The sequence below is a fragment of the Takifugu flavidus genome, chromosome 15 (assembly GCF_003711565.1).
Source record: "Takifugu flavidus isolate HTHZ2018 chromosome 15, ASM371156v2, whole genome shotgun sequence".
NCBI classification, from domain to species: domain Eukaryota; kingdom Metazoa; phylum Chordata; class Actinopteri; order Tetraodontiformes; family Tetraodontidae; genus Takifugu; species Takifugu flavidus.
In genome coordinates this window covers 11,707,709-11,729,120 of record NC_079534.1, presented here as the reverse complement: position 1 = coordinate 11,729,120, position 21,412 = coordinate 11,707,709, and the positions used below count along the sequence as shown (strand labels likewise).

Genomic DNA, 21,412 nt, shown 5'->3' with positions numbered 1-21,412 from the left:
CAGAGGTGACTAGAGCAAAACCAATCAAAGTTCCATTTTTAAACATTGTATCTTCTATTCCAGATGGGCTTTATTTTGTTGGTGTATAGTGTGGGTTTTTTCAACAGCTGGTTTGGCTGATCTGATCCTATCCAACAACAACAAAAAAAAGAGATTTCATCATTCACACATCACAAGTTCATCATTACCACACACACATGCTGCACCTAATCATTCTGACTGGGTCCCATCTTAACATGAAGTCACTCTGCATAATAACTTATAAAAACATGGTTTTAAGGTAAGGAACAGGTGAATATGAGCGGCAGCAGTATGGGATTAAGCGTGTCGGCACACAGCGGGGATCCCTGACACGTTCTCTCCGTGCACACGATATCCCATCGGAGCCAACAGACCGTCACACTGAGAAAACCACCTTCTGTCACCACCACAATATGTCTCCATGCCTCCTCGCTCTCCCCCTACAGCGATAAGTAAATGCAGGCCACTGTGTGTCAACTGTTCAACCAGAGTCCACTGCTGACATCACTGCAGCAAGGACAATATAACAACATGAACAGGCAAATATATGTATATATATTGAGACTAGCCTATAATATGAAGTCCACCTGAATTCGTATATCAATGTAAATACCAGTTTATTTTTTTTTCAACTTTTTAAACATATAAGAGCTCCCCTGTAGGTCAAGAACAGGGAAAAACTCTAATGACTATGAAAATAGAAATCAAAGTGCATCGTAGTTCATAATTGTTATTAAACATGAAACAGAGCTGTTCAAATATACTCTTGAATATGAACAACTAACGCAACCGATCCAAAGTATCGGATCGGGAACCAATGCCAGCCTTTTTGAGAGTATAAGGAGGAAATACACCCAATACTGTTTGTAAACAAAGACAGTTGTATGGCAACGGAAGTATGATGGAGGCTAGCAGAGGTTAGCCGCCAAATGCTCAGACTGCTCAGATCTGGTAACTACATAGCTGCTTTGGTGCTAATATCTACTTGAAGTAAGCACTGCTTTTGTGTATCAGCCAACTTTATCGGATCAGCATCAGCAAGGCTGTGTTTATTTAGTATCAGGATCAAAATATAGCTGGATCGGGACAACCTTATTAATCATTAGTCAAGAAGAAATCCCACAGATCCTGACGCACTGTTGTGACAGACAAAATATTATCTCGAATCAAGATCCTGGCTCTTTTTTCATGAAAGGATTTTGAACAATATTCAGCAGTTCTGTGTTCACTCATCCTCGCGTCTGCGCAAGATCCCAACTTGTGATTTATTTATTTCTTTTTAGCCTGACATCTGTCTTTCCACAGAGGCTGTTTACCAGACCGCGACGCCGTGCCCACACTCAGTCTGCCTGTGGGGGTGGACGATTTAAGGCAATAATAATCCATCCCAGAATTCGCCGAGACAACGGCGGCTCTGTCAAGGCTCTCTCACAAAAAGCAAAAAAAAAAAAAAACACAGCGAATGTCAGCGAAGCACAAAGACACCTCTCGCAGAGAGCTGCTTTGAAGCCCGATGTGCTGGGAGGCCGACGCTGCCAGCGGAAGCAGAGGGACGAGGATGTGGCAGAATTTTACATCCGAACAGACACAAAAGGCTAACTTTGACTTTGTTCCGGGCTTCGTCTGCTTGGCTATGCTGCGCCGTGAGAGTCTGGGCTTACATGCACGTCTCGCTTTACGCCGTAAGAGTTTACCTCCAGCTGCTCTCTGCTCTTTCACATCAGATCGTACTTGCCAACTTTTTCTGGAAACAGGCTCAGTCCCTCGCTTGGACCGGGGTGGTATTTCCCAGGAGTGCGCCAGCAGGCGGATGTCATGCAGTTTTCTCTGCTGCCAGCCCGAGTGAAATGTCATGTCCTGTCAGGATGATTGTGAAGCCATCTCAGAGCTGAGCGGTGTGCGGAGTGCAACGTTTGTTGTAGGAGGCTCCTGGTGCTTGCCTGGGGCATGTGGCCCTAACTGGGGCCTCTTTGCCGAGCCTGGTGAGCTGCTGAGGCTCCTGTGACTTACTTTCACTCCTGCTCACCAATGATTCTTTGGTTTTTGCCTCCATCACCATCGCTGGTTTCCCAGCGGTGTCACACCTTTTTTTGAACTTGGGAACCGGGTTGAGAAGCGGAGGGTTCGCGGTTCGAGCCCCGTTGTAGTCAAAACTTGGGAGGTGTTCAGGTAGCAGGGGAAGGTGGCAGAACACTGCCAAAATACTCTTGAGCAAGGCACTGAACCTGCAAATGCTCCCACAGGGCCCTGCAAGGAGATGGCAACTTTGCCCGTATGCATCTGGGAATAGGCCCAGCACCCTCCAAGAAAGGTTTATAGCAGTCAAGATAAAAAAGAAGATTATTATTTATATGTATTGAGAGTGTAAGAGCCATTTCAATAGCTCTCAGTTCGTGGTTATAAAAGGCCGCCAATTTATGCTTTTTCCCCACTCTTTCAGTTTTCTAGATTCATTTATAAACTTTATCTCTACCCATCATCTACAGAGAGCTTCCTTTTACAACATCTTGCTTTTTGTTTTTTCAACTCTCACCAACGATGCAGCGATTTTTCAAACGCAATCTCAAGGACACAAATGCGAACATGCATTAAAGGGAACAGGTGGAAATCAAACATGTGTTTTTCTTTTCTTGGTTTGCTAAATTATCACTTCAGAATCTGCTGCATTCTGACAGCATTTCTGTCTGGTAACACAGTAGAATGACTCATTTCCTCTCTGGTAAGATGGCAAAATTAAGCCCAAACCATGGGCAATAGTTAAAAAAAAAAGATGCACCACAGCTGGCCACGCTGCTAACACACTACATCAAATGGGTTGTTTTTTCCTCACAGTAAGTTTTTAGAGAAATAAAACAAACTATAAATTTTCACAGATTGCATAATATCCCAAAGACTAATTACCAAAGTTCAGCTCAGCCTTCCAGCTTAATCAACCTAAGTTTTATATCTTTGTGCCACTGGAAATTTGTGCATTTTAAAATGCGTGAGGCATTGAAAAATACATGAATTATAAATATAAAATAACAACTTTTGATTTGTAGACCTAACACAATAAAAAAAATAAATGTATGAAATAACTTTTGCTAAAGTAAGATTCATTGAAAAAATGTCCATCAAGACTGGATAAATTCAATAAGTTTGTTAAATAATCCAAATTAGCACTAGAAAAACACGATAGTGGGAAAACATTATGTTCATATTCATCAAGATGTTGATTAAAGTGTTAAGCTGAAGAGAGATTTCATTTGAATTAAGGCATCCGATGACCTTTTCCTCTGTTGTTTTTCTTAGAACGCATAAAATAAATAAATATGACAGGAAATTATAAAGAGAGGGAGCGCTCTCGGTGTTTCTGTAGCCTTTTTTATCAGCACCACATCAACATCCGTAAGTGAACCCAAAAAGGGCAAAACAAACTCTATGAACTCTTATGAACGCCAACTGTGAGGATGTGATGGTGAGCTGCGTTTCCAACTATTCCATGGCCTCTTCCTGATAACCTGGTTGTTAAAGAGGCGGACTCACCACTGCCAGCTTTGGTAATGCTCCTGTTTTCCTCAGACGGTTCCCTGTAGGGGACCTGTAGAGTGGTGTCCAGACTGCTGAAACCCTCCTTCAGAGAGTATTGCTTGTAGTATTCCACCAAGTCCTGAGTCAGTCAATCACATGACAGCAAACCGTGAACACAAGAAGCCACAGGTGAAGTGCGCCAACATGGTGCCGCACAGAACCTTCATTAACTTGTTTCTACATCTGAGTTCCAGTGAGCTAAAGCACTGCAAATGTAGACGAAACAGAAACGGCAAAATTTCCCCTTGCATTGTTCTCGTGGAATGCTATAAATACAGGCTAATGTTAAGGTGTTTACAGTCAATGCTGCGGCAGGCGTACAAAATCTAAAATCTAAAATAAAAATGTCTCACCGCGACGGTTTTGAACAGCCGGCTCTCGGCGATGTAAAAGCATCCATCCTTGGTCAGGATCTTGATGTGCTTCACTTTGTCGTTGAACCTGCAACAATGAGATGCGCCTTGTTGAGCACTGATGCCCCACGTGCCTATCTGCTACATAGCCATCCATCACTAATGTCTGCTGAAAGTGCTGAAAACAAATGCGCAAATGAAAGACCGGAAAGGAAAGCACGGTAGATTTACCCATTCCCATAGCGTCGCTCTGGTTACGTAAATATTTTGGCTTATTTGATCCTTCATCACAGGCGACGCCATGGGAAAAAGCTGCTATTTCTTTGTAGATTGTTTGTTTTTTACCTTTCCGGGCATCATCAGTTCCTCATTGTCTTTTTTGTAAAGCAGCACGGTCTGATGGAGTGCATCAATTTCTCACCTAAGCCGGGCTGCTAAGCGTATTGACAGAACTGACTCTGCTTGGCTTGAAAAATCAAAATAACAAGAAGCCCTCCACAAGACCGAGGATCGACAGCACGAGCTTCAATGACGGCTGTCTGGAGTCGGGGAAGCATTGCAGACTGGTCTTCCACAGCCACCAGTGGCATCCTACAAAACCAGGATGCGGGGCTGTGACCACAGGTCTCACAAGAGGAAGACAGGCCCCTAATGGTCTCTGATCGGAGCTCTAGACAGCACACGCCGAAGGTTGTTTGGGTGGGTGGAGCTCTGGCAGTTTTATTTCTCCAGTCACTCAAACCTTCTTTTGTCTCATGAATATGGGGAGAACACACATAACACACATGTACGCATGTAAGTAAAAACAGGGAGGCAGTGATAAAATCCCAGTCTGGATTTGGCCTCTGTGCTCTAAGGCTGGTGGAACTGAGTCACCATCACTCACGCTGCCCCTCCCGAAACACCGGAACCCATTTTCACTCCCAGCATCATCAGCTAGTGTTGTGAATTCCTTGATATCATGTTGAATGCAGGTGTCACCATTTTGGTAGTGGGAGGAAGGGTAATTTCAAGGTTTATAGAAAATGGTGAAACAACAACATGACTGCGTAATAGTCTTTACCATCAATCAATGACAACAAATTCTACAATTCCAATTAAATAAGTGACTAAAAACCAATCAAGTCAGGGACAAACACAGCTCATTATCAACCTTGTCGTGAAAAGGAATGAAGTGCGACCAATCTGGTGCTGAGCACAGTTCTGCATATTGCATACATCCCATATGGTGACGTGCAAGTGACACTGGAGGCAGATCTGCATTGTAAACCTCTCGGGGCTGCCCAGAAGAGCCAGGAAGGAGTCGTATCGCAAATGCACTGATCCATTATGAATATATGGTGAGTGATACATTATTGATGTGCATAACACACGCCCACAGACAGGCCCTCTTCTTCGCCAGCCTCCGACGGCGGCACGCACACGTACCACCAACACGTGTCGGTGTTCGACATCAGAGAGTTCCAGTTGATTATTAGCTGCTCTCCGCATAAAGCTCCATTATCTCAAACCGCCATCCTGATAATGATCTTCAGCAGTAAGACAGGCAATTATGACCGGAGTGTTGAACCGGTCCTCCACATCAAAGCTTCAAACGAGCCCATTTGGTGTGTGTGCACTACACCAAATGGGCTGGAATGGTCTCCCCGACATTATTTCAGAGTGACACCTCGATCGTTACGATCTTTTTGTGGAGCGGCCACGCCAGGTCACCGGGGCTTGACAGCTTCTTCCGTCTTTTTTTTCCCTTTTTTTTCAAACTTAAAAAGGAAAAAAGCAACAATCTTTGATGTACTTGAAAGATATTCACGAGTCAAATGGACAATGGCGCTTCAAATAAGGGTCACAGAGGCAGCAAAGTCATTTACCAACATCTAAGATGAAAAGGAATGTTTTATCTGCAGTTGAGGTGTTTGAAATGTATTTCTATGACTGGCAGCCAAAGATTAGCAAAGAGTCTGAGGCAGGCTATAAGGCTGTCCTTGAGCATTTGTCTGTGTGAGGAGAGACAGACAATGGAGAACTGATCCTCCTCCTCACCCAGGTTGGAATCAGTAAAGCTGCAAAAACTCTAAAGTTTGAATTTTCTTGTTTGTTTTGTCTGGAAAAACATCCCACTAAAATACCTCTCTGCATATTCCTGGGGGGATATCTCAGTCCTGTGCTCCTCCTGTGGTTAGAATGGCACAATTGCTAATAATGCCAGGTTTAATTCAGCCAGACACGTTTGACATCAGGTCCCCAACCTCCTGCCCAGCCGGCCATCAGCTCCGTACCAGCCTGGCCCTGCTCAAGGTTTCTTCCTGTTACGGGGGGGTTCTCCTTGCCACTGATGCTTGCTGTGTGGTCCTGTTCCCTTGCCCTGGCTTTCTATAAAGCTCCTAGAGACAGAGGCTCCTAATTGCAAACTATTATCCATCAAATTCCTATTTCATGATTTCATTATTTGTCAGGGAAAATCTTTTTGCCTAATTTGGCCTTCAGACCTTTTACCCAAGGACATGGTAATTTGTTCCAGACCACCGTCAAAGAGGTAGTCGGTCAGATAATCAGAAACCTTTGACAGCCTTGTTGGCCTTAAAAGACACATCCAGGAATCAGGCATATCTGCCTCCCAGACTGTGGAGCAGATGACCGTTTAAACCAAACCTTGACTGGTTGGGTGGAATCCCAACATCAATAAACTTCACTGGAGTCACTGGTTTTAACACCATCGAACGCTAGATGACGAGAAGGATCTTCAGGAGCTTCGAAGCAAAGACGGCACACAAGGCCACACCCAACCAAGCATTCTCTGTCATTCCACAACATAGTCCCAAAGATCATTTTCGTATTTATGTCAGAATATAAGGTGTGTTTGGTATTTGTCGCTTTGGATGTTTGTTCAAATCATCCAAAGCGACAAAAGGAACAAATGTAGCAGGCGGCGTGTCTTGTTTTGTTCGGTCTGCTTTAAATTATAGCTGACCTAAGATTTCTACTTTTCCATTTGTAAAATATTTGGATTCATATACGTATGTTATGTATCGTATATCTATTTATTTATTTCTGTTTTAGCGATGCCATCTTTTTTTTCCCCCATTCTCCACTCGTGCCTGATGAGGAGTCACTTCATGTTTTTTTCCAGCATGAATGGGACACAGCATGATCCCCTTCAGCTGCGCTTCATTCACCGCCAGCGCGCGATGAGCTGTTTGTTTTCAGGCGCTGAATCATCGTCGGGAGCGGTGACTCGGTCAGCTTGTTCGCCCGAATGATGTCCGCCGCCCGTCCCTCGTTATTCAGATGTAATTCAGCCGCTCCAGCAAAGCTGTGGCGGACAGTGCAGGGAAGGATCAGCGCAGCCCATCACTTACTTTATGCTGAGGGCGTATTCTGTGCACTCTTTGCTCCTGTGGCGAACCAGGAAGGTGCTGTTGTCTCGATCCGAAAGCTCCAACTCTGCCTGGCATCTCTCCATTGGTCCTGCAAACCTGGACAGGACAAGAAAGGACTAATAAAGGAAAACAGAAGGTCAAGAGCATGAGGCCAGACTGTCAATGCTACTGCTAATAATATTAATAACTATTATGATACTAATAATGATCGGTTCTAGCCACTATTTTATCTTAACACAAACAGATGCTAACAAAATTTTTCTTTGGAGACAATTTGGGGTTTAAAAAGCCAATAAATTGCTAGTATGGCAATATTTTTCATATGGCGATATCACATTCGGATCAAAGCTATTGCGATACTATCGTATCGCTGCAAGGAGTTCTTGTCGGAATCACGTAAAGTTCTCATAACAAAGTAGCACCGCAGCTCCAGCTTGTCTTTAACTCTGCTGTTCCGGTGTCTCCTGACAGAAACGTTAGAAAGAAGCAGAAATGGCAGAAACCTAATTCATCAAAGATTTCCTTGAGAATGAAGGAGAACAATGGCTGAATGGGTGAAATTATTTGTTGAATTGTTTGTCAAATGCATGAATGAAAAGGCCGCTCGCTCCCATTTGGGGAATTTGACATGAATTGAGTGGTATTTTTTTGCTTACCAGAGCTGGGAGGAGTAATCCACAGGCTTTGGAACCTGGCGGAGAAAAGCACTGTGGTTATTTTGTGGGATGATGCGGATTGATACAGATAAAGAATTGGCAGATTTTGGGGGCTTTCGTGATATTCAAGCCTTGAACAAACTCTTAAAAACTGCGACAACGTGTTTCACTGATGGTGAAATGTGCACTTACACACGGACAGGGCCTGACGGCGTCGCTCGGGAAGAAGCCGATCTTGCTCGTTGCCAGGATCTTGCCCTGCGAAGGCAAACGGCTGTTAATCGCATTACAAATATATATGACTGGGAGCAGCTAAACCTGCTTCGTTCCCTCTCCCCCCTTTCTCTTCCTCTCCCACACTCACTGCAATAAATCGTCTGCAATTAGCACACAACAAGCAGCGCCTCTAATTTGCAGCCCAAGTTAATTATGGTTCAAACTCTGCCGGCAGTGAGATTTGTACAGCATCAAAACAAGAGCCTCGTTTAACGCTAAATAATGGATCTTATTCTGGTCTTTGAATGCCTAAGCAGCTTCCAGGCTCGCGCGAAGAACAACTGCTGTTTAGCTAACCGGCCTCGAGCAAACACAAGCGCCGTATGGAAGTCATTATTTCCATCACCGAGTGGCGCAGATGCGTTTCTCTCTGACTCCGAGTGAAGGAAAACTGTGGAGCAAACGACTTTACAATCTTTCCCCAGCCTTCATTCATAACCTTGAAGCTCCCCCAGGTGTCCCGGTGCCGGGCTCTATTCCTTCATCGAATTCGAGGCGGTGTGAAGTTCCAGTTGGAAGGTCGGCGTCCATTGAGTCGATCTGAGAATCCGGCAGATGTGGGAGCGCTTGAGCCAGCCTCCCGCCCTGTTTGTGCTTTCCTCTTCACTCCTCTTTATTAGAGTATGAAATGCTTTTTGGGACCGTGCAAGTCCCGGCACTAACTAGATTGGAAAGCAAATCTTTAGCCATCTCTGTGATTCATTCGGTGTAATAACATTTCATCAAAGCTTTTTTTGAGAGCCACTCTATATTTGTTATGCCTTCAATAAGCGTATGATAAAGATTAAACTTATTACTCTGGTGGCATAAACAGGCAGCAGCCAAAGGATCAAATGAAATTATGGTGATTGATTGTATTGTTCTGCCTGTGGGATGGTGGATAATTGTCTCCTGGGTAACAGGGGATATGAATTCTCAGTTCTCTGTAATTTCATCCTCTGGCATCACTGGGGAACGCTGGAGATTAAAAGCACCCTGTGGAATTACAATGCGAATAAACGCACTTTAGTTCAAATGTAGTGTTTTTTTTATTTTTCCTGGCGATGACACAGCCGAAAATTTCCGATTGTTTACTTCTTGGATCTTCAAACGCTGCAGCAGCCTCGCGAGGGGAGGTCAATGTCGAGTGCTTTTCAGAACCCGGCGTTTAAATTTTAAACAAAATCATTGTGCCTTTTTCAAAGAAAACCAGGAAGTAGTCTTTTCAAGTAATAATCATTCTGTATCTTGATATTTGTCATAAACAAGCAAAGAAAATAGATGTTTTTTGCAGCAACTAAAACTGGTCTTACAATAAAATGCAGTTTTGTTCTCTCATGACCAATACCAACACCTCTGTCTCATTTTTAGCAATAAAACAAGGAAAACTCAATTTCAAGCCATGAAGCATTACAGACAATCTTCCCTGATCAGCTAGCATAAGAAAAGAACATATAGGTGTTCCCAAAATTCCCAACTTCCCGAAACAAATGAGCACGAAAACATCGACTGTCTTCCACGGTGACACGATGCTGCCGTCACAGCCGCGTCGTTCACATGGAATCTGCCTTCTGGTGTGCACTGATGTATAGAATTAATAACCCAGACAACAGGGGAACATTAGGAGAGTCTTGTTAGATTTGCTTATCTCTGAGCGCAAAGACCTTTATTACCACCAATGTAAATTATCATTCCATTCATTTAATTAGAATGCACGGTTACCATGGTAGCAAACAAAGAGGTGCCGCCGGGTCTGGCGGTGTGACATTCTGCGAGCGCTTCAGTCAGCTTGCGAGACGTCTCCTGGCATTCCCGCCCTCGACCTCCACCTTGTGCTTTGTGACAACAGAAAGAAGCGGCGAGCGCAGGAAATCAAGCTGACGGCCAACGCGCGGCGACGCCGCTGGCGAAGGCTGCCGTCTGACTGGAGCAGCGGTGGGATGACAGTGAGGCGTCGTTGCCAATGTGAAAAAAAAATAAAACCTGCACCGGGAACAGCATTGGATAAATGGCCGTTCCTTTTTCGAAAACATGAGGTCAAAAGCTGTCGGCCGACGGCTGCGGCCGCAAGATGGCCGTGGTCGTGTGCGTCCTCGCCATGTCACGCACCGCCATTAAAGCGCCTTTCCTGAGGTCAAAGGGTCAGCTCTTTCATCGCCTCTGTGTGGCGTGCCGTTAATCAACTGACGCCACTAATATGTTAGCTCATCAGATGGAGGCGGCGAGGCCAGACGGATAACCGCCATAAACTATCGCCGAGACGGCCTAAACTGCTGCTCGCCAAATCTGGCATCCCTGAGACACGAAGGTGATGGGACGCTTTTGACTGCTCGTCTTTTCTTTCTGCTCAATCAGCAGGAAAAACATGCAGCGCCGATCCAAGCTGATGATGCTGCAGAGACATCACGCCCCCACCGCCCCCACCTCGCCACCGTGACATGTTTTTTCACCGAGCGCCGGCAGATGTCGAGTTGAAACGCGGGGGACGGGGAGTGACACGCACCTGCCACCAGGAGCTGTGCAGGTCGGCGAGCAGCAGTTCGATAACGTCCCCCTTGTGGATGCTGAGCGGGGGCCCGCAGTGGGGAGACGGGATGCCGCTGTAGGCCCGGATCACCACCAGCCTCGGTAAACCTGGGGACGAAAACGAAAGAAAGGAAGAAGAACGCTGGAACGTGCTGTCGCTAATGGGCGTGTTTTAGCATGTGTGCAGCGCATTTATGGAGGGAAATCTAAGGAACCACCAGTTTTTACCCTCATTTTTCCATGCATTGTCAGGTTTTTAAAGTATCTTCTGTTTAAGGGGGCAAAAACTCCCCTCAATGGATTTACCTTGGTGAGGGGATCTGAATAAACTTGATTTTGATGAATAAGATTTGCTTGAAAACTGCGTATTAAGTGCAGAGGAAGGTGGCTACAAAATGGAAAATCTTAAGGCAATATTGAGGCACCTTACTCAGGAAGTAATAAAGAAAACAGTTTCTTTTGTAATGCTTAGTAATTTAGCGCAAATTAAACGCACAGCATGTTTGGTGATTTTTTTTTTTTTACACTTTTCTTTAAAGACGTCGATCGTTTCGGTTCCTGCAGAGTTTTTAATGTAAACTCTACCAAAAAAGCAACCAAAAGGCCTTCTTCAACTCAGAGAAGGGGGGTAAAGGGGAGGAAACAGAAGCCTGTTTGATGTAGGATACATTAGCACGAATGGATCAATGCAAAACCACTGTTTTATAATGAAGGTATCCCCAAATATAAGTTCTATACACACCAAAACTAGAGAAATGATGCTACATGTGGCAACAAACCAGAAATATTGCAGATTTTCATTGTTGTTGTTTTTTTTTTTTTTTATCTGACAGCATCTGAGGTATCAGCCGCCTCTCTCGGAAGAAAAAAAAGGCAGCTGTTTACTTTACAGGGAGATTCATCTTTCCCAGTCCTCCAGCTCCGATATTTCCCCAGCATGGCCGACAAATACAGCCACGAGCGCTCAGCTAAGACCAAGACTAAACACCCCTGCCAACTTCCAAGACACAGACGCTTACTCTCTCCCCATCGCAGACGTACCCCCCAACACTGCAAAGCAGCCCGAGGTAACTATTAGCTGACGGTGACCTCAGGTGAATGAAATATCTCACATTCGTGTTTTTTTAATAAGAACAATAAGCGCGGCTGTCTTTCTCATAAAGCCCCCCTTATGGAAATTGATTTGGCAAAAAGGCGCCGCTCGGCGGTTGGCGCCGCGGCGATGCTTAAAGCGCTTCTCCGCCAGCGTTCCCGGTAATGATTCCACCCACTCCAATGCGTCTCAGTGCAGCCTCAGGTTTAGGGATCACAGCATGTGCAAGGGAAAAGATCTTTGTGTGTGTGTGTGTGTGTGTGTGTGTGTGTGTGTGTGTGTGTGTGTGTGTGTGTGTGTGTGTGTGTGTGTGTGTGTGTGTGCTTTGGTTAAGGATTCCACTCTTCCATTATTCATTGGTTATTCTTAATCAAATATGTTTGTCAAGAGGAGCGTTCTCCTCTTTCGAACCTTTTTGAATGCAGGTGGGGGCTTGTTGTCAGGACGTATCAGGCTGGTGGGAAGAAAAAAGCGGGAATATTGGATAACGTGAGGCTCACTGAGGCTGGGGCTGTAACCTGTCTGCTCCAGGTCTCACTCTGCTGTCTAAACTGTCTCCCTTCCATCACACTGTTTTGCTTGTGTTGCACAACTGCGGTGACAGCAGCTTAAAAGGGAGCAACGGAAGCCTGGAGTAGAAACGGTCAAGTCATACTGACCTGGGTCTGGCGGCGGCGGCGATGGACTTTCCTGTGGACGGAGAGAGAGAAAGCAAGAGGAGGCACGTGAACGAGGGAGGAAGAGAGAGAATCGTGAAGGAAGGGCTCGATGAATGGACAGTTTCATTCCTCCCGCGGGGCTATTCTGACCCGGAGAACGCTTCGCATTTTGAAACAAACCGCTCCTGTTTGAAAACACTGGAGCGACTGGTCTGTCATTTTAAGGTAAAATATATATATATATGAGAGGTGCATTCTTTTTCTCTCAGAAAGAACACAGGCTGCAGCTACGCCTGAAGAATTTGTGATCATTTTGATGCAACCTCACTGATTATTTTAGGGTCGTTTCTGAACCCCTGTAATGTGTCTCAATCTGTTTTGCAGGAGCAAAAATGTCTTTATATCTCATCTCTCTCATTTGAATTCATCTGGATTGCTAATAGAATGCTACTGTTGTTTTTTCTTTGATCAGTGTTTAATAAATCACTTCTTAGCCAGTTACACTCTCCAGTACTCCAGATCAGATTTGAACTGCCTGATCTATGGCCATTATCACAGGTCTGCGCAGCAAAAACACACTTTAATGCAGCCTGTGTGTTAATTGAAAGTCGCATGCCACCAATCATTTCAAATTACTGTAGATTTGGACGTCTCTACCAACTCCCAAGTGCCTCTACATACAAGCACTGCCATCTAGTGGCGATGACGACAATTGCAGGACACCGCAAGAGGAAGCGCGAAGGAATGTGGGGGATTTTTTTCATCATCTGATATGTCTGTGTCTCTGATAAGCTCAGCGGAAGCGCTGATTAGATCAACATTATTTTCGTAGAAACCCTAATGACATTTAATGGGGCTGTACCAATGCAATTTTGAGTTCAACAGCACACTCCAGGTATTAGCCAGAGGAACGCTGAAGGATTCTGGTAAAATAAATCAGCTTTCAAAAGCCGAAGTGCTCTGTGACCTCAGCCATGTTATGCTTTGATAATCACGTCGACTTTGTGTGTCTCGGTCAAAGCCGAGAAACAGTGTGGGTCTTACCTTGGGCCTCGGCTTGGCAGACTCTGCAGCGGGGTGCGAAGCAGACACTGTGAGAGGAATACAATAACAGAGCGTGGTGACTTCCCTGACACGCAACCCTCAAGTGTCAACCTCGCGCCTCCACCTCAGAATGCTTAAAGGGCCAAAGAGCTTCTGCTAAGCAGGCTCGTCAAAGACCCCAGCTAGAAAGAGGATAATCTGCCTGAAGTACGGCCGCTGCCTGGTCACAATGAGCTACAACCAGACAGGAAGACAGGACTGACACAAGAGGAAGCTAAACTCTCACTGAGATGACTGCTGGAAACCTTTATTTTATTCAATTAGCTTGAAGGCAGAGGTTCGGTATTATATCCGTTACCACAAATGTGTTCCGAAAGACACTTCGACGTGCATCCATCTCACCTGTCCTCCCGCAGACTCCCAGTTGACCCAGACACTCCTTATGAGTCTCCAGCCCGCATTTAAGGCACAAATAGCCCTGGTTAAAGATGCCCCTGGATACAATAAAACCACAGGAAACATTTCATTTATAGCAGCCTCCTCCAGAGAAATAGCCCTGCAGTTTCAATTTTCAGGTTTCCGTTGCACTCTCGGCGCGCAAAACTGAAACCAGCAAGTGTCTCTCCGTCCTTTCCAATTAATTCATTTCCGTCCACTTGGGGAATTGGTTGTTGCTGTTTTGGTTTTTTTTTTTTATCTGCAGCAGCTAACACTGTTGGGTTGTGGTGTTGATTTAGCTTGTTTTTTGGGGGGAACGGGGGGAAATGGAGCAGCTGCTGTGAATATTACCTGAGCAACAGGTGACAGAAGCTACAGGAGGTGATCTTCTCAAAGGTGTGCATCTTGAACTGGTGGGAGTTGTGGTTGGCTTTCTCTGGTCGGATATCTGATCTGAGACAAAAACAAGACGGCTTTCAAACAGGGCAGTACGGTATGTAATTAGCGTAAAGCACATCTGTCTACAGATTTACAGCATTTAGCCATGAGCCACTTGTTTGTTTGCATGACAAACACCCGTAGCCTTGGTTTTCCATGTAGAGGTTAGAATCTAGCAAATTAGAAAAAAAATTAATGTTGTGTATCGTTGTGTGGACTCCGCGAGCCACGAGTGTCCGACACCGAGATCTTAGCAACAGGTCCCCCTATTTGAGTTGGGAGTCCACAGACGCTCGATTGGGTTGAGATCTGAGGTCAAGGTCTGGAGGCCAAGTCAGCACCTCAAACTCCTAACTGTGCTCCTCAAACCTCTGGCATGGATATTATCCTGAAGGAGGCCACAGGATAGGGAATAATGTTTCCATGGAAGGTGGTCTGCAACAACACCTGGTCCAGGAACCAGGACCAGGAAGATCTAAATGTCACAGTTTGACATCTTACAGGGCTAAATCTTCATCTGGCGCCTCCTACATCCTGGTTTCCATGGTGATGAGAGTGTCATTCTGGACAACTAGTCATATTGTTTTGCCTGATCGATGCCATAAATTCGAACAATTTCCTTTCCGTCTTTCAGATGGAACAACATTCAACCCCGAGCACGTATGAATAAAGAGCACTCGAATCGGTCCAATTTTGAGCTGCGAGACTAGAGGGGAAACACAAACAGCCCTTGTAGAAGCTTAAAAATGATACAAAACACACTTTTAGCGAATACACATCGACATCATGCTGGAGCCACTTTGACCGAGTGCTCCTGTGAGCGTTTCATCACCAGCCAGCAGCTTTTATTCAGATTTCCTTTCTGCCGCCTTTCCCCAGTGGGTGCACAAGTGGTGCGGCCTTGGTCCCCGTGATGATGTGGGTGCGTGTAGTCGTGTTTGCACGCTTGTTCTGGGTGACATGACAACCACACTGGCATCCATAGGTCATGTCGTGCAATATGGAACAGCACAGCTGTGATGCACAAGGCTGCAGCTTTAGTAATGCTTATTTATTAATGAACCATAATAAATGATAAATACCATAATCTGCCTATACAACTAAAAATATAAAAGCCTATACGTATTTTTCTTTGCTTTAACTAACAAATAAAATGTTATGCTATGGTAAACACCAGTGAGAGCTCAGACACTGGCAGAAATGGACCTGAAACCAACCAAAGAAGAAGAACCAGCACGCTGGAGGTTGTGGTCTGGTCGACCACGTCGGCACAGCTAGTGGCCGACCACAACAGCCGCCACAGGAGCGCCACACAACAGGAAGGAAGCTGCGTCCTTTTGGTAGAGGCCTCTCCTAAGAGACTTTTACCCTTTTTTGGTTCGTTTTTTCAAGTTGTTTGTAGTCACAGAGGGGACGGGGTTGGGGTTGGGGACGGGTGATGTGGACGGGGCTGGCGTCTCTGAAAAGATGCTTTTCTTTGGGTTGCGGATATCGAACCCAGAACGTCCATGCTACAGCGGAAGAAGGTTGTGGGTTCAAATCCCCTTCAAATCAAAGCTATTAATGGGATTGAATCTAATGATTCCGAAAACGATGTTTCAGGAGCATCTAAGCGGCTCCGTCGGGATGTCAAGAAACCACAAGGAAGTCCATTTGACCTATTTCAAGGACATTTAAGGGAGAGACTCGACCTGTACGTCAGGGACCGATCACCCCAAAACATCAAACTATTTCAGTTGGCAACATTAAATTAACAAAAACTGAAACAGACGACAAAGACTGGTGTCACATATGTGGAAAAACCTCCCACTGTTACAGAAAAACAGAAAACACGCAGCTCTAGAAAGTTCTGATCGGCAGGAAACCACAGGCAGGCAGGGGGACTTCTTTGTAATTTCAGTTTCATGGAACTGTTTGTGCTTTTGTGTGTATGTGTGTGTCTGTGTGTGTGTTATCGTTCAGGTCCTGCCAGTGTGTGCTTGATTACAGCTAAGGCCTGATCAAACAGTACAGATGAAAAAGTCAACACCTCTCTTGGCCTTGGAATAACATGCATTCATGTTATTCCACGAACACTCCCCCCATCCCTCCCTCACACACACATACACACACACACACATGCTGGTCTCTGCAATCATTACTGACTGTTGCAAATGTCCTACGTCCATGACTCCGTGCACTTACATGGCCATTTCAAATTGGTCCAGCCACTTCTTCTTCAGCTCTCTGGTTTTAAAAAAGAGCTCGAATCCCGTGTGTCCCTGCTGGTGAGTGACGTAGAACCCATAGCACCACTGTGAAGGTGACAAAAGAAACAATCAAACTGAACATGTGCATCACATGAATACAGACGTAGCCTTGTAAAGGCGTGTGTAAAAGAATATACATGTAAAAATATAGTCTCACTTCTATACACTGAAAAAGGGCGCGCGAGCTATAGGTCGGTCCATCGTGGGGATGGGGACAATGAAGCCTGCTGATTACGGGGCAGGCGGCAGAAACTGAAATCCTCATAAGCAGAGTTGAGGTCTTGAGAATGCTGCTGCAGAGCTCAAACCTGTTTGAAGGCTTGGTTGCTCTCAAATGTTTCATTTCAATCAATCTACATTAATGTTGCCGTTGTTTAAAATAACTATGAATGTTCAGTTATTTATTATTGTTATTAGGACCAACATGGGTGTGTGTTCATTTAATGAGGACGACAGAGGTGTAATTGTTATACAGATTTAGATACAGAAATTTAGATACCAAAATTCCTACAAGCCACCATTGTGGGATTATCTAAATGTCCTGATATTTTGGGTGAATCGAACTGTAATAATAGGAGGAAACGCGTACTGGCGCTTCACCCGTCAGTAATTGGACGGCCCTGCAACAGTCCTGTGTGTTTTAGACTTCTGCTGAGTGTTAAATCATTGATGAGTGTGTGGGCGCTCCGTGACACCACATTCAGCAGAAAGTGATCCATCGCTGTAAGCAGCCTCGGGGGACTGCACACACTCATCAAGTGGTATGAGCATCTTTATCCTGTGGCACGAGTGTGTGTGTGTGTGTGTGTGTAACAGAGGGAGAGAGAGAGATCAAAAAATCTTAATGTAAGTTAAATATCTGTCTGGCACCTGTCTTTTTTATGCATGAATAAATCATAGCGTAAATTAAGGCTTTTCTAACTGGTGTTGTTTAGTTTTGTACTCTCAGTGGCTGCAGCATACATTGTTTTACCTGTGGTCTATTTTTATGCATGGGCTACTATTTATTGTAGTGTTCAACAGCCGTGAATGTAATTTGCGTTGGTGTTATGAGAGGTCATTGACCTTCTCCTGCTTATCTTGAGTAATGATGCTGTGGTGCGATACCAGCCTTCTCTGCACCGTTGAGAATGAATGTGGGTTTTGTCAAACACCGGCAGATACTACACCGTCTAAAAAGCACAGTTCCACAACTTGCTATAAAAATTGTCAACATAATGAATTACTAGCACAAAAGAAATGGGTCAGAATTTTGAGTTAATAGGGTAAAATATTGAGATATTAAGTCTGAATTTTGAGTTATTATGTAAAGATATTGAGATATTGAGACATTTCCATTACTAGGGGAAAATATTGAGATAGAGACTGAAAACAAAAATTTAATAATTCATTGTATCATTTAGAATGTACTCAAAAAGGCTCTAGATTTGAAGTAAATAAGTAAATACATTTTGAATAAATGGGCTTTCATTTGGTTCCATTTTCTACCTTTTAGAAACTCAAAACTTCCATCCATCCATCCATCCATTCTCTACCGCTTATCCGGGTCGGGTCGCGGGGGTAGCAGCCTAAGGAGAGAAGCCCAGACTTCCCTCTCCCCAGCTACCTCCTCCAGCTCATCCGGAGGGATCCCCAGGCGTTCCCAGGCCAGTCGAGAGACATAGTCTCTCCAACGTGTCCTGGGTCTCCCCGGGGGTCTCCTACCGGAGGGACATGCCCTGAACACCTCACCAGGGAGGCGTCCAGGGGGCATCCTGACTAGATGCCCAAGCCACCCCATCTGGCTCCTCTCAACGCGGAGGAGCAGCGACTCTACTCCGAGCTCCTCCCGGATGGCAGAGCTTCTCACCCTATCTCTAAGGGAGAGCCCAGCCACCCTACGGAGGAAGCTCATTTCAGCCGCTTGTACCCGTGATCTTGTTCTTTCGGTCATGACCCAAAGCTCATGACCATAGGTGAGGGTAGGAACGAAGATCGACCGGTAAATCGAGAGCTTCGCCTTTCGGCTCAGCTCTCTCTTCACCACAACGGACCGGTGCAGAGTCCGCATTACTGTGGACGCCACACCGATCCGCCTGTCGATCTCCCGCTCCATTCTTCCCCCACTCGTGAACAAGACCCCGAGGTACTTAAACTCCTCCACTTGGGGCAGGATCTCCTCCTTTACCCGGAGAAGGCACTCCACCTTTTTCCGGTCGAGAACCATGGCCTCGGATTTGGAGGTGCTGATTCTCATCCCAGCCGCTTCGCAGGCGGCGGCGAACCGATCCAGTGATAGTTGGAGGTCACGGGCCGATGAAGCCAACAGGACCACATCATCCGCAAAAAGCAGAGACGCGATCCTGAGGTCACCAAACCAGATCCCCTCAACACCATGACTGCACCTAGAAATTCTGTCCATAAAAATTATGAACAGAATCGGTGACAAAGGGCAGCCCTGGCGGAGGCCAACCCTCACCGGAAACGAGTTCGACTTACTGCCAGCAATTCGGACCAAACTCTGGCACCGATCGTACAGGGCCCGACACCCCATACTCTCGGAGGACCCCCCACAGGACCCCCCGAGGGACACGGTCGAATGCCTTCTCCAAGTCCACAAAACACATGTGGACTGGTTGGGCAAACTCCCATGCACCCTCGAAGACCCTGCTGAGGGTGTAGAGCTGGTCCACTGTTCCACGCCCAGGACGAAAACCACATTGCTCCTCCTGAATCCGAGGTTCGACTATCCGGCGGACCCTCCTCTCCAGTACCCCTGAATAGACCTTACCAGGGAGGCTGAGGAGTGTGATCCCCCTATAGTTGGAACACACCCTCCGGTCCCCCTTCTTAAAAAGAGGGACTACCACCCCGGTCTGCCAATCCAGCGGCACTGCCCCCGATGTCCACGCGATGTTGCAGAGTCGAGTCAACCACGACAGCCCTACAACATCCAGAGCCTTAAGGGACTCTGGGCGGATCTCATCCACCCCCGGGGCCTTGCCACCGAGGAGTTTTTTAACTACCTCGGCAACTTCAGCCCCGGAGATACAGAGCCCATCTCCAGGTCCCCAGGCCCTACTTCCTCACTGGAAGGCGTGTTGGTGGGATTGAGGAGGTCCTCGAAGTATTCCTTCCACCGATCCACAACATCCCGAGTTGAGGTCAGCAGCACCCCATCACCACTATACACAGTGTTGACAGTGCACTGCTTTCCCTCCTCAGACGCCGGATGGTGGTCCAGAACCTTTTCGAGGCCGTCCGAAAGTCGTTCTCCATGGCCTCACCGAACTCTTCCCATGCCCGAGTTTTTGCCTCGGCAACCGCCGTAGCTGCACTCCGCTTGGCACGCCGGTACCCATCTGCTGCCTCAGGAGTCCCACAGGCCAGTAAGGCCCGATACGACTCCTTCTTCAGCTTGACGGCATCCCTCACCGCTGGTGTCCACCAGCGGGTTCGGGCATTGCCGCCACGACAGGCACCAACCACCTTGCGGCCACAGCACCGGTCAGCTGCCTCAACAATGGAGGCACGGAACACGGTCCACTCGGACTCAATGTCCCCCACCTCCCCGGGACATGGTCAAAGCTCTCCCGGAGGCGTGAGTTGAAGCTTCTTCTGACAGGGGACTCTGCCAGGCGTTCCCAGCAGACCCTCACAACACGTTTGGGCCTGCCAGGTCTGTCCGGCATCCTTCCCCACCATCGGAGCCAACTCACCACCAGGTGGTGATCAGTTGACAGCTCCGCCCCTCTCTTCACCCGAGTGTCCAGTACATGCGGCCGCAAATCCGATGACACAACCACAAAGTCGATCATCGATCTGCGGCCTAAGGCGTCCTGGTGCCAAGTGCACATGTGGACGCCTTTATGTCTGAACAAGGTGTTCGTTATGGACAATCTGAGACGAGCACAGAAGTCCAATAACAAAACACCACTCGGGTTCAGATCAGGGGGGCCGTTCTTCCCAATCACACCTCTCCAGGTCACACTGTCATTGCCAACGTGAGCATTGAAGTCGCCCAGGAGGACGAGGGAGCCCCCAGAAGGGGCACTCTCCAGCACTCCCTCTAAGGACTCCAAAAAGGGTGGATACGCTGAACTGCTGTTTGGACCATAGGCACAAACAACAGTCAGGATCCGTCCCCCCACCCGAAGGCGAAGGGAGGCTACCCTCTCATCCACCGGGGTAAACTCCAATACACAGGCACTGAGCTGGGGAGCAAAACTCAAAACTTACTCAAAACAAATGTTTTTTGGTCAAACTGACGCAAAACCTTGCACACACGCACACACACACACACACTGCCTCAGGACACAAAGGTTCATGAAGGGGGAGAAGCTCAGAATTTTCTAAATTGCTTTTCGAGGAGAAATCCATCTATTCTTATTAGACATGAAGTTAGTGAAGGAAAAACATACATATAAAATAAAACTAATACTTATAAAATATAACAGATATTTAATGTGTGAGGAACAGCAGCGTGTAGGTGGCTGCGCTGCCTCCGGTGGCAGCTAACTGACCTTTTTGCCCTCTCTGTCTGAGGTGGGGTTGTTTGTGACTTTGAAGCAGTGGAGATCCAGAACGTCCTTCATCTCGTAGTTGTCTCCTCGCCTTTTGCAAACGATCGCAGCCACGTCAAATAAGAAGATGTGCCTGTAATGGAGGAAAACGCCGGTTCACTCACACTATTTAGAGTGGAGCCAATCGGAATTTCAAAAAGCAGCTGCATTCGTGTGGCTTCGACGCCGCTT

At 46.4% G+C, this 21,412-nt stretch overlaps 1 protein-coding gene across 20 annotated transcripts in view; it reads right to left on the bottom strand.

Moving 5' to 3' along the window:
• Positions 1-21,412, bottom strand: part of LOC130539516 (guanine nucleotide exchange factor VAV3-like) — a 50,758-nt gene that overhangs the window by 17,630 nt on the left and 11,716 nt on the right. For 17 of the 20 annotated variants that reach the window (XR_008954161.1, XR_008954160.1, XR_008954162.1 and 14 more), the window contains 12 exons: positions 21,182-21,314; positions 16,615-16,724; positions 14,344-14,445; positions 13,957-14,048; positions 13,555-13,601; positions 12,511-12,541; positions 10,736-10,866; positions 8,170-8,235; positions 7,978-8,012; positions 7,301-7,417; positions 3,945-4,032; positions 3,547-3,670 (listed from right to left, as the gene is read on the bottom strand). Coding sequence is in view for 13 of the 20 variants with exons in the window: in XM_057057900.1 (XP_056913880.1) it covers positions 3,547-3,670; positions 3,945-4,032; positions 7,301-7,417; positions 7,978-8,012; positions 8,170-8,235; positions 10,736-10,866; positions 12,511-12,541; positions 13,555-13,601; positions 13,957-14,048; positions 14,344-14,445; positions 16,615-16,724; positions 21,182-21,314 (1,076 nt within the window). In the remaining 7 variants the exon portion in view is untranslated. Of the gene's footprint in view, positions 1-3,546; positions 3,671-3,944; positions 4,033-7,300; positions 7,418-7,977; positions 8,013-8,169; positions 8,236-8,692; positions 8,916-10,735; positions 10,867-12,510; positions 12,542-13,554; positions 13,602-13,956; positions 14,049-14,343; positions 14,446-16,614; positions 16,725-21,181; positions 21,315-21,412 lie in introns of those variants that run through there. The other 3 variants (XR_008954164.1, XM_057057908.1, XR_008954165.1) reach the window with 2 other exon arrangements.